This window comes from Sarcophilus harrisii, chromosome 1 (assembly GCF_902635505.1).
Source record: "Sarcophilus harrisii chromosome 1, mSarHar1.11, whole genome shotgun sequence".
NCBI classification, from domain to species: domain Eukaryota; kingdom Metazoa; phylum Chordata; class Mammalia; order Dasyuromorphia; family Dasyuridae; genus Sarcophilus; species Sarcophilus harrisii.
In genome coordinates this window covers 86,447,005-86,459,087 of record NC_045426.1, presented here as the reverse complement: position 1 = coordinate 86,459,087, position 12,083 = coordinate 86,447,005, and the positions used below count along the sequence as shown (strand labels likewise).

Here is a 12,083-nt window from a genome sequence, read left to right as displayed (position 1 = left end):
GGACCTGGAGAGACAGGAGGAGGACTGTCAGGGCCACTTTTTCTACATAAACACCCCAGACTCTGGTTTTCAGACTTGGCTACTGAGTTATCTCCAGCTCCCCTTTGTCACCAAACTTCTAGAAATAATCATCTCTATTCCTTGACTCTTCATCATTGTCCATTCATCACTCATTTCTGACTTTACCCTCTACCAACAAATATTGTTTTTTTGTTTTTTTTTAACATTTTCCCCAATTACCCAACACAGTTCTAAATACCCAACCCCATCATTTCTTCTCTGTCCTCACTGTCCATGATTTTTTGGCAGCATTGGGCACTACTGACTCTTCTTCCCCTTTCTGCGCATTCTCTTTTTCATTTTCCCTTGAGACATTGCTTTGTCTTAGTTCTCCTTCCTACCTGATTACTCCTTCTCAGACCCCATCCTCCTGCCCCAGCCCTGCCCTTAAGTGTGGATAATTTCTGAGGTTCTATCCTGGATAATTCTGTTTTCTCTCTCCATTCTCTCCCCTAGCAACTTCAATTATCTTGTATGAAGGGAAACTTGACCCTTAATAGACTAATAGAAATAGACTGACCCTTAACCAGAGGCCCAGAGTAAATCTGACTGTGGCTATAGGTAAAACTCCCTATGCACAAAAACTTAGCCCTGATCCTAGACACAGATTAAGTTTCTTAAGAGGACCAGAATGAGGTGGGTATTGAAAGGAGAAAATCATCTAAAGTGGAGATCCAGAAATAAAAGTCAATATATAAAACAGTATTTTTGTCAAATTTTGTCAATGATCCAATACCTTCTGGGAACCCCTATTGAAAAACCCAAAAATAAAAAAAAAAAATAAAAATAATTTTAAATTTAAATTTAAAAAAAGAAAAGAAAAGAAAAGAAAAACCCAGTACTCCCAGTACAGGAAGAAAGTGTTTTGTGTTGGATGAGACACTCATCTTGGCACTGGGGAAACTGGAGAAGGATGGAGGGAGAATAAAGGGAATGCAGGAGCAGTATCAAGGACACATGAAGGAGAAGCTGAGGCATTCAGTACGTGGGTCCACTCGGGAGGAACCATTGCCAGATCAACTCCCACAGGCAGCTGCTACCCTCTACTGGCCAATGATCGCCCATCCAGAGCCAGCTCCAAAACATGAGTGTCCATTGACATCCATCCCACACTTTCACAAGACTTGTTGGCCAAGAATTCAGCCCTTGGAAGAAAGATAGTCAGTTTCAAAGATTAGTGTGGGAAAGTGATTCAACTTAATCTTCTTACAAATACAGCATGGTGGGAGTAGGAGGAAGATACAGAGTCTGGGCAGGTCAGAGAATCTGGCTTGGAGGACTCAGTCTTTTAAGAGCCCATAGGATTAAAGCTTCGCCAAGAAAGCTAGGTGATATGGAGGGTAGAGGACCCAAAGATCTGAATTCAAATCCAACCTTGGACTCTCGCTAGCTATGTCATCCTGGGCAGGTCACTTAGCCTGCCTCGGTTTTACAATCAGTAAAGTGGCGTAATAAAAGCATCCCTGAAGCAATTTATGTAAAGTGCTTTGAAAACCTTTAAGTGCTATAGAAATATTAGTTCTTACTATTATTATGGAGAATTGGCCTGGAATCCAGGAAAATAGGGATAAGTCACTTAATTCCTTATGTTCTAGGCAAGGTACCAAACCAGCTTGAACCAGATTAAAATGTAATTGGGAATTCACAAAATGCAACAAAATATAAATAACATTCACATGTGTATGGTTGAGTGATGCCTTCCCTTTTAGGAAACTAAAACGTAGAGTCCTCAGTGACCCAACTGCTTCCCTGTCAGCTGCTCTTTGCTGTGTATCCCAGATCTTACAGCTGTGGCTACAAGGTATGGTCCATCTGCAATCTGGGGCTCAGAGCCAAAGCTCCATGTTTACAGAATTGGTTTGATCTTGGGAATTTAAAAAAAAATCAACCTGTATTAGGGGAAAGAAGCATCCTCATCCAGGAGTTCTCAGTACCAATGAAATCACTTGTTGGTTTCCTATCAAACACTTGGTGACAGACATCAGGTCCTTCCTGAGAGTTTTCCAAACTAAATATTATGATGGCCACAAATTCTTTTCTCATACTCTATAAATCTACAAAATGCCTTAGATGGATTATTTCACTTCATCCTGTGAGAGATTATAGGTGCTATTTTACAGAGGAGGAAACTGAGGGTCCAAGTCTGTCAGTCTGGTGGGATTTGAACTATTTCCTGATTCAAGTCTAGCCCACTACTACACAGGACAGCCCCAGATCCTTCATTTTAACCTCTGATGGTGTGATCTCAAGGTCCCTCACCAGGCTGGTCAATCTCTTCTCTGCCCTTCCAGGTTGTCAATTCTTTTCTAAAATGTGATGTCTGACTATTCACACCTTCTTCTCATTCTGTGCTTAACCATAAGTGTTCTACTCACTTCCCTCTCTCATTTGTCCCAAATGGTGTAGTTGTGGCTTTGGTGACAGGCCCAAACGCCCTGAATTTGTCATCCAAGAAAACTCTAGGTCTTCACGGGGTGGATTTAATTTTGGGAATTTCTCATCAAAATCTCCCTTTCTCTTAAGATTAAGGTTTCCCAAGAATATCATAATTTGGTTCATCTTCACAAAAAGAAAAGGGCCATTCTCTCAGCAAGCATATATATAAAAACATGGACCGTAAGATAAAGCTTTATTTAATAAGAAATTCAAAGCCCACAAACTATGCCCACAGTCAAAATCCTTCAAATTTCCTCTCAAAAATCCTGCATTTCCAGGGAGCTCTCCCTGACTTACAGTGCTGACTTAGGTAGACACACTCTTGAAATGGGAAATGATTCCAGTTGCTTAATGTCAAGCAATACTTCCCCTGGTGAGCCCCATTTCTCCCAAGGAGCTATTCAGTTTTAGAGATGTATAATACTACCCTAGGGGGTAATCCAACCCCCCAAGGGGAAAGTACTTAGAGTCATGTCCCTTCTCTAAATCTATAAAGTTCTCATTAACTTACAGTACTAGTGAAAGAAGAGACATATGTTGTGGCTGTCCCTTGGGGTTTCTTATCTGTACGGGAAATCCCTCCTTGCTCATCACTGCTGGCTCATGTTTCTAGGGTTCCCCTATCAAGCCAGCAACTTCTTAGCACTCAGTCACTAGCCCTGTCAACCATCCCTGGGGCATGTGTTTTCTGGAGTACATCAGTCCCTGGTGCCCATGGTCCATAGATGACATTGTTCCCTCAAGGATTAAGTTGGCTATTCAGGCTTTCTCCCCTCTCCATCAGAAACCAAGTCTGTGTATGCAAGTGATTTCTCTCTTAGCTTTCTCATTTAAAGATTGATTCCAATGATGCAGCCCCGGTGTACAAACTTGCAGAGACTCAGTCAACAATCCAAGAAGATGATGAGAAATTCACATCTTGTCAAGGAAATCTTGCATTGTATTAAGATGTCATCAACGGCAAACTCATCATTTGGAAGCAATAGCATTTTTGTACTTTTTACTAGGAGATATGTCATCATTGCCAGATTTGATTGCACTGAAATGAGGGGAAAACTAGAATGATGTCTGAGAATCCCCTTTATGCATTAAAATGTGGGACTGTTCCCTTGTGCCTCTGTGGCAGACAGCAAAACTAAGAACATGGGCAGAAGGTACAGGGGAGAAAGTTTCAACATGATAGAGATAACAACCTTCTGATGCTGACTGAAAATAAAATAGGCTACCTTGAGACATAGTGAGATCCGTATCATTGGAGACTTCAAAGTGGAGACTGATTAGAGCCACTTTTCTAGAGTATTTTAGAAGAATTTCCTTCTCAATTACAGGTTGGATTAGAAACTTTCTGAGATTTTTCTAGCTCTGAGATTTTATGAAGAAACTGTCCACAAAAAGAATTGGAAATTGAGAGGATGCCCATTAGTTAGGTTGTGAGTGAACAAGTTGTGTGATTTGATGGAACGCCACTGCACTCTAACAAATGACAAGCAGGATGCTCTCAGAAAAACCTGGAAAGAATTACTTGAACTGATGTATAGTGAAATGAGCAGAACCAGAAGAATATTGTATATAGTCACGGTAATATTGTATGACAATCAACTATGAATGACTTAGCTATTCTCAGTGATACAATGATCCAAGATAATGCCCAAAGACTGACTTACGATGAAAAATACTATCTACCTCCAGAGAAAGAACTAACGGAGTCTAAATGTAGATCAAAGAATAATTTTTTTAACTTTATCTTTCTTGGGGGTTTTTTAGTCTGTTTTCTTTCACAACATGACTAATAAGGAAATATGTTTTGCATGACTGCACCTATATAACCTATATCAAATTTCTTGCCTTCTCATGGGAGATGGGGAGGAGAGGAAAGGAGAGAGAAAACTGGGAAGTCAAATTTTAAAGTGAATGTTAAAAAGTATTTTTACACATAATTGGAAATACATATAATTTTTTAAATTATATCTACATAGTTACCAAATTATTCATTTTGGAATATAAAATATTAAAGCCCAACCTGAGAGACAGCACCTCCTACACAATTCCCAGAAGTGCCTGGTCCTTAGAATAATGCTACATGTTTGACTCTGGACTTCATGGTCTAGAGACTGGGGGTTTCACAAATCTAAGGTTGTCTCCATCAACCTCTCCCCAATCTTTTCAAGCTATTAAAGGAACTGTCTAGGTCAGTTACTAGAGACATTTTATTGTGAAAAGTAACTTTATATTCAGCCGATCAGGCAAAAATAACACAAGATAAGAAAATCTATTTCAGAATTTGGATTAAATGCCAAAGAGAAGGCAAGAATAATGACAAAAACCAGAAGATGCTGTTTAATAATTGACTCTAGGGAGATAGGGTGGGGAGGAGAAAGGGGAATACATCCTCCACCTTTTTTTTGGAGGCAACTGGGATTAAGTGACTTTCCTACTCACATAGCTAATAAGTATCTGAGGCCAGGATCCTCCTGGCTCTATTCACCATCCCAAATGGCTGCCCCCGTACAATCCACTTTTAAGTTTAGCCTGCATTCCTAACATTTCCGTTACTTTCTTTCAAGCCAAGACAATCAGCCAAACAATAAATCAAACTCTGATTTTGTTGATTTCCAAGATATAAGTGCTCACAATGAAATTTAACAATGGGTTCTCCAGAACCAGTATGAGCTAACTCCACATATACCTGGATGAAACCCATTTCCATCTCTGGAGAAGTGAAGGACCGTGGGTGTGCAATATTACATGCATTGTCATACAGTGCCAGTCTGTTGGCGGGTTGTTAACTGTATTTCTTTATTATAAGGGAAAGTTTGGGGCAGGAGAGGGTTTATGGGAAGTAACTATAATGTAAATTTTTTTTAAAAGGCACCAAGAAAATGTCTTTTAAAGGGACACAAGGCAAAAGTAAACCAATTGGAGACAAGAAAATTATTCCTGCCCCAGGGAAGGTGGTCAGTGCTGGGAGAGAAACTAGAGCAGGGATGAATCAAGAATCTCAGAAAGGTGAGGTTGAAGTAAAATCCAGCACCCACTATTACCTTATTGGCTTATCAGAGAAAGAAGTGAGCCATTGCTGCTTTTGATTACTGGATTACCTCCCACCAAAAAAAAAAAAAAAAAAAAGGGAGAAACCACAGGAGCCAGAGAAAGGGAATAAGGCAAAGATCACGATAATGGAAATGAAAAGAACACTACGTAATCATAATGACCAAGTTTGTCCCCAGAGAAAAGAAAATTCACCTCCCTTTCTTCTTTGCAGAAGTGGGAGACTCTAAGTAAAGAATACAGCATTTTTTGTCAGACTCAAATGACACAGTTTGCTGAATTTTATTTTTCTTTATTTTTTTATTCTTGGTGACAAGGAATGACTATGTAAGGCAGGGGGGAGGGGATATATTTGAAAATCAAGGTAAGAAAAATAAAAGATATTAATTTTCAAAATATTTTAAATGAAAAGGAGATAAATAAATAAGCAAGCCCATGGGAATTCCAGCTAGAACAGGAGTTACCAGCTCATTTTCTGTGGCTCTCCTTCCCCTCATTCTGCCCATCTACATCCTCTTCAGAAACACACCCATACCAGCTTCTCCACAAGCATCTCCTGGTCTAGTCCCATCCAGACACTCCACAAGCCCCTCATCACCATTCTTCATTCTTGGGTAAATGAATCCCTAAACTCTCCTCCCAGCTCCAAGAAGTCCCCCATCCCCTCTCTATTGTTCCCCTACAGAATCCCCCCTCACAGACACAGAGCAGTACACCCTTGAAAACAGCAGCTTTAATGATTCCAAAACATACCCCAATCTGGGACCCAAGAGGTGGAGGGAGGCCCCCAAGAGACCTGTCCCTGCCCCATGTCCCCTTGTCCTTGACCTGAGTCAGCACCATCAGAGCCAGCAGCGGGGCAGGGGCCAGATGGACAGACAGACAGACAGCAGTCCATTGAAGGTCAGCTCTGTTAGCACCACCTGCCCCCGCCCCCCTGGATCCCTCCGGCCTGGGGGACGGGGGCAGAACTGAGGGGAGGCAGAATTCTGGAGGAGGGTCCGGCCGGCCCCTCGGCCTTTCACTGGATACATTTTCACGGAAATTGACAAGCATACACACACACACCCACGTAGCACCAAGTTCCCATCAGCCCCGTCTGAGGGGCCTAAAAGGGAGGGGGCCGGAGGGGGCCGGGCCTTCTGCACCCCCCTGCCTCCTCCAGGGTCAGCACTCGCTCCCCCTCAGCAGGGGGCAGGAACAGCACCTGACCCAGGTACTCTGTCCATTGTGGCACCTCAACTCTAGGAGAGAGGGGGAGCACCTGGAGAACAGGAGAGAGAGAGAGACCAAGCTTTCCTCCCAGGCCCCTCCATCATTCCCTTCCCAGAACCCCCCAGAACAACTCCCTCCGCCTCCTCCCGAGCAGGGCCTTCAGGAGGCACAGGCCTCTCTCAGTCCTGAAAACATTTATTAGGGCCGTCCAGCCCTGGCACCGGCCGTCAACTCCTGGGGCAGGCCCTGCTTCTGCACGGTTTTGTCCCTCTTTGCAGGCCCTGGGCTTAGCGTGCCCTGGCCTGTGGCAGGAACTTAATACTGACTGGCTGACTCCTCCCTCAGAATGGAGGCTCCCCTGAAGCTAGGAAACCTCTCTCTCTCAGACCAGGCACTCCTTGAAGAGAGCAATTGTGTCCCCCTCCCCCCCCCCCATTAAATCAGGAGCTGCCTGAGGACAGGGGACAAACCACCCTTAGGACAGGGCTCCTGAGGACAGGGGTCAAACCACCCTTAGACCGGGGGCTCCCGAGGACAGGACTAAACCACCCTTAGGCCAGGGCTCCCAAGGACAGGACTAAACCACCCTTAGACCCAGACTCCTGAGGACAGGGGCCAAACCACCCTTAGGCCAGGGCTCCCGAGGACAGGACTAAACCACCCTTAGGACAGGACTAAACCACCCGAGGACAGGAGTTCTGGGGTAGATCATACAGACTACCTGGGCCTCCATGGGGTAGACATTGTCGTTCACAGTCCTCCCGGGAACTGAAGCGGTTGGCATTGCCCTCACAGCCACCAAACACAAAGGGATGACAGCCCCTACCGGGGCGGTGATACCAGCGTAGTGTATAATTAGAGCAAGAGCCTTCATCCAGTGGCAGAGAGCACAGGCCTAAGAGGGGTAGCAGTGAGGAGGGGTCAGTGGAGAGAGGCAGAGTCAAGGGCTCTAGGACAAATCCAGGGAGCCGAGGGGGGTCTCACCATGACCAGCAGCCCAGGGCTCCTCAGTAGCATCCCCCTCCATGTCCTCATAATCCTCCATGGAGTACTCATCATCTTCTGGAGGCCCCGGCCCTGGGGACAGGAGAACCTGGACTTTAGTTCTGGGCTCCCAGCTCCCGCCAGAGCACAGCCTTGGGCCCTGCAGGGGCTCTGCCTTCACCACCTCCAGGAAGTCTCAATGGCCACCCTATCCCTACAGTAGGGCCCCTGCTCCTCTCCTGGACCCAGGCCAGAGGTGGTTCCCAAGCTGCACCCCAGAGACTCACCTTCCTCCTCTGCATGGGAGAGCCTCAGCACAGGGATTGGATGGGGCCAGGGGTCAGGGCCTGGGGTATCTGCAGAGTAACTGGGAAGGGGTCCTAGGAGGAAAGACCCCCCCTAAGTGTCATGGGCTCAGGGATCCAGGCAGCCACGCAAAGGCAGGTGCCCAGGATTTGTGGGGTTTGAAGTCATGGGTCAGAGACAGGTTAAAGGGAGGCCTGAGGTTAGGGGGTATAGATGGAGATCAAAGGTGCGGGGCTAGCCAGAAGTAAGAAAATAAAGAATGAGGAGATGAGGGAGGAGTGAGAAAGAAGGATTAAAAGAAGGAATGCACAGGGGTTAGAAGTGAGGGACGTGAACCCAGAAAGAAGACTTACTTGATCCTGATGCTATATACTGACCGCCACAGGCTGGAGAAGACAGAAAGAGAAGGTCACGTATTGCCTCCGTGTGTCAGCCCCTGACTGTTGTCTCCTTCCCTCTCCCCCAAATTACGCGGGAACCCTGAGACATTTGGCGGGAACGGGGAGAGGAGGAAGGACCCTTGCCACACAACCCTGGGGATCCTTCCCCAGCTCCTCCTCACCGCAATGCTGACTCATCTCCTGTCGAATGAAGCTCCGGATGTCGGAGGCCTGGAGGACACAAAGGGAGTACTTGGTCCGCTCCGGAAGGAGGAGGCTCTGCCCTGCCCCCCATGCTCCATGCTCTTGTCTCCCCCTCCCCCATTCCTCTCCTCCCCGAGCCTCTGAAAGTGAGGTGGAACCACTCACCGTCATGGAGGGCTCCCCTTTTTCTCCTCGCGGGCCCATGGGACCTACGCTTCCCTGGGAGAGACAGGAATTCAGTTCAGGTCCCCAAGCACTTAAGGGCTCCTGCGCTGAGCTAAGAGGGGTCCCAGGTTTGGCTAGGTTCCCATAAGGGATTTAATGGGACAGCAGAACCACATACCTATCACAGCCGATCCAACCTAAAGGGTGCACTGAGGGCTGGTGGGGACGCTAGTGACAGAAGGGAGAAACCCGTATGGACTTCCCAGAGAAGGAGGCGTTGGAGGCGCACCTTCAAGGATGGCTAGGAATCCAGCCATTTATACAGGAGGACATGAAGGAGTGTGGGAGTGACAGTAATGGGGATAGAAAGGAGGGGCACATGGAGAGATCTCCTGGGAGACAGAAAGCCCCGGAAGAGAGAGGGGAGAATTAGAGAAAAAGGATGAATGAAGGTGTCATATGCAGGGAAGACTAGTTTTGGGAGTAAGGCCATAATACAGCTTCCTTCCCGGGGGGACCCCACAGGTCTGGCAGAAAGAATGAGACAGGAGTATAACCCCCTCACCCTCATGACCCAGACACCAGCAAGCCCCTCCCCAAATGTGAATAATAAGTTGCATATCCGCCTCTCCTCCCACTGACCAGGGGACCACCTGAGGCCTTCAAGTACCCCTGAAACAACCCACAATATTTCTTCAGAAGCCCAGACTCACCTGTTCCCCTCGCTCTCCTGGGATTCCAGGGACCCCTCGGGCACCAACCACACTCTCCCCAGGGGGGCCCCTCTCACCCTGCAGGAGACAGTGAAGGGGAAAATGATGAGCCACAGGCTCCAATACCCACTTCCTCCCTTTCTTTTACTGAGAGAAAGGGCCCTGCTAAGAATATGGCTGGTGTGCCCACAGCCAAGAGCTCCAAGACTGAGGATAACTGCCGAAGATTAGGGCTACTGCTAAAGGCAGGGACTGGAGGGTTACTCACCTTCTGCCCCTGAATGCCCTCGGGACCTTTAGGGCCGATGCTACCAGGAGGCCCAGGAGGCCCAGAGGCTCCATCACTGCCCCTGGGACCCTGGATCCCCCCAACACCAGGAAGTCCCTGGGGAGAAAGGGCAGAGATTTAAAATGGCAAGAATAACAGCAACTGGCAATACCTGGAGACAAAGCCTGTGGCAGGAGGCAGAGAAACTGGGTCTGGAAGGCCGGAGCAAATTGAGCCGCTGGTACATACTGACTGTGAATGTGGACCTGACATCTTGGCGAACCGGACACCCCTCTGAGACTGAGGTACATGCTGCACTGACCACCTGCCCCAGGAAGTTACAAGCTCCCCGAGGACAAGCATTGCCTTCGGCCTCCTTTAAACCCTTCCAGCTTACCACAATGGCTGCCACGGAGCAGAAGCTCTAAAAATGTTTACAGAGACCGAGTGTGGAGCACAAGATTTTCACCATTTTTTGTTGTTTGCTTGCTTTTTTTTCTTTTTTCCCTTTTTGATCTGATTTTTCTTGTGTAGTATGATAATTGTGGAAATATATATAAAAGAATTGCAGATGTTTAACATATTTGGATTATTTGCTGTCTAGGGGAGGAGGTAGGTGAAGGGAGGGAGAAAATTTTAGAAGATAAGGTTTTGCAAGGGTGAATGGTAAAAATTATCTTTGCATATATTTTGAAAATAAAAGGCTATTATAAAAACTATAAGAAAAAATGTTTACAGGTTGATTAGAGTCCAGGTAAAAACAAAGACTGATATTTATATATCAAGGAAAAGTCTGCAAAGCCCCCAACATAAATTATCTCTGAGCTTCACAGCAATCCTGTCCCCATTTTATAGACGAGAAACTGAGGCTTCAAGGTTCTGTGCCTCATACAGATTCCCACAGCCGGTGTCAGGAATGGGATTTGAATACAAGGCTTGCTGACTCTCTCTTGAGTTCAGCACCCTCTCTACCAGGCCACAATGACAATTTAAGAGGAGGCATTTCTATCAGCCTTGAAAGGTACCAGAGCATCCTCGATCTCAGCTGATCTTCTTCCCACAAGGGAGGTGCTATTATTAACCCCATTTTAGAAAGGAGCAATTAGGCTCAGAAAGGTCAAACTAGAACCCACTGCACCAGTAACTAGGGGAAAATAAAAAATATTATTTTAAAAGAAAACTAAAATTCCTTTCAGCAGCTTCAGCCAGAAGGTACAAGGGACCCATAACCTCTTCTCTTTACTTACGCGCTCCCCTTTCTCGCCCTGGTCACCCTTCGGTCCTTGCTGACCATCAAAGCCTCGGTCACCCTAGAGGAGAGAGGGGTGAGTCCCGGGGATCCCCATCCTCCCTTTCCCCTTCCCCAAGCTTCCTCCAGCTTTTCCCGTATCTCCCTCATCCCATCAGACTCCCACACCCCCAGTCCCCTGATTCCACTCTCTCCCCACCAAGGGAGTGTCTACCCCAACACACCCCCCCAGCAGCCTGGTGGGGTTTAGACTTAGATTGTAGCACCAGAATTCCCCACTTCAACTTCCTACCTTGGGGCCAATCAAACCCTCCTTTCCTGGGTGCCCTGACAGGCCAGGCAGCCCCATCTCCCCCTGAGAAAGAACAAGACAGGAGTCTAGACCCATTTGTCTACATGACCCAGATGTGAGCACCCCAGACCCTCCCCAGATGAGAGCAAAGCCCCCCAGAGGGGCTGATGCCTTCTCCCTTTAAATGTGAGTCCACTTCCTCCAGATGTGATGGGACCCCCCAGCTATGCTTGCCCCTGGCTACCTCTCAAACCCCTCACCATCTCTCCTTTCCGTCCAGGAAGTCCAGGCCGTCCGTGGATTCCTGCTTCCCCCTAAGGCAGGAAGAAGACCCCCCCCAAAAAAAGATGGAGGAGAGAAAAGAAGAAGTGTCTCAGTCTAGTCCATCCCCCCACAAAAGACAGACTGTCTTCCTAACATCACCCCGTTCCTCCCCCAGGATGTCCCTTACCTTGTCCCCTTTCTCTCCGTCTTGGCCACAGGCCCCTTTCAGGCCTCGATCTCCCTGCAAGACAGAGGCTGATGAGACCCCAAGCTTGCTCCCCTCCTTCCCTTCTCCCACCACGACAACCTGACCCACTAAACCATCTCCTTTTTGAGTCAAAAAGGACCCAAGAGACCCGTTTAGTTCTACCCCCTTCTTTGCCAGGAAGGGAAACTGAGGTCCGAAAGAAGTTACTGACTTGTAACCACAAAGCAAGCGCCTGGGGGAGCAGGGGTGGCCTCCTCAGCCGGAGTCAGGACTCTCCACTGTGCCACCCGG

At 47.1% G+C, this 12,083-nt stretch overlaps 1 protein-coding gene across 2 annotated transcripts in view; it reads right to left on the bottom strand.

The window, feature by feature from the left end:
• Nucleotides 1-5,820: 5,820 nt before the first annotated feature.
• The window catches only part of COL7A1 (collagen type VII alpha 1 chain), a 50,758-nt gene continuing 44,495 nt past the window's right edge, over nucleotides 5,821-12,083 (bottom strand). Inside the window, exons 107-119 of one of the 2 annotated variants that reach the window (XM_031959752.1) lie at nucleotides 11,772-11,825; nucleotides 11,581-11,634; nucleotides 11,321-11,383; nucleotides 11,027-11,089; nucleotides 9,780-9,896; nucleotides 9,512-9,589; nucleotides 8,799-8,852; nucleotides 8,612-8,660; nucleotides 8,403-8,435; nucleotides 8,031-8,123; nucleotides 7,744-7,836; nucleotides 7,478-7,654; nucleotides 5,821-6,808 (exon numbers count right to left, since the gene is read on the bottom strand). In XM_031959752.1, the coding sequence (XP_031815612.1) occupies nucleotides 6,789-6,808; nucleotides 7,478-7,654; nucleotides 7,744-7,836; nucleotides 8,031-8,123; nucleotides 8,403-8,435; nucleotides 8,612-8,660; nucleotides 8,799-8,852; nucleotides 9,512-9,589; nucleotides 9,780-9,896; nucleotides 11,027-11,089; nucleotides 11,321-11,383; nucleotides 11,581-11,634; nucleotides 11,772-11,825 (948 nt within the window). In that variant the 3' untranslated portion in view covers nucleotides 5,821-6,788. The remainder of the gene's footprint in view (nucleotides 6,809-7,477; nucleotides 7,655-7,743; nucleotides 7,837-8,030; nucleotides 8,124-8,402; nucleotides 8,436-8,611; nucleotides 8,661-8,798; nucleotides 8,853-9,511; nucleotides 9,590-9,779; nucleotides 9,897-11,026; nucleotides 11,090-11,320; nucleotides 11,384-11,580; nucleotides 11,635-11,771; nucleotides 11,826-12,083) is intronic. The other variant, XM_031959757.1, reaches the window with a different exon arrangement.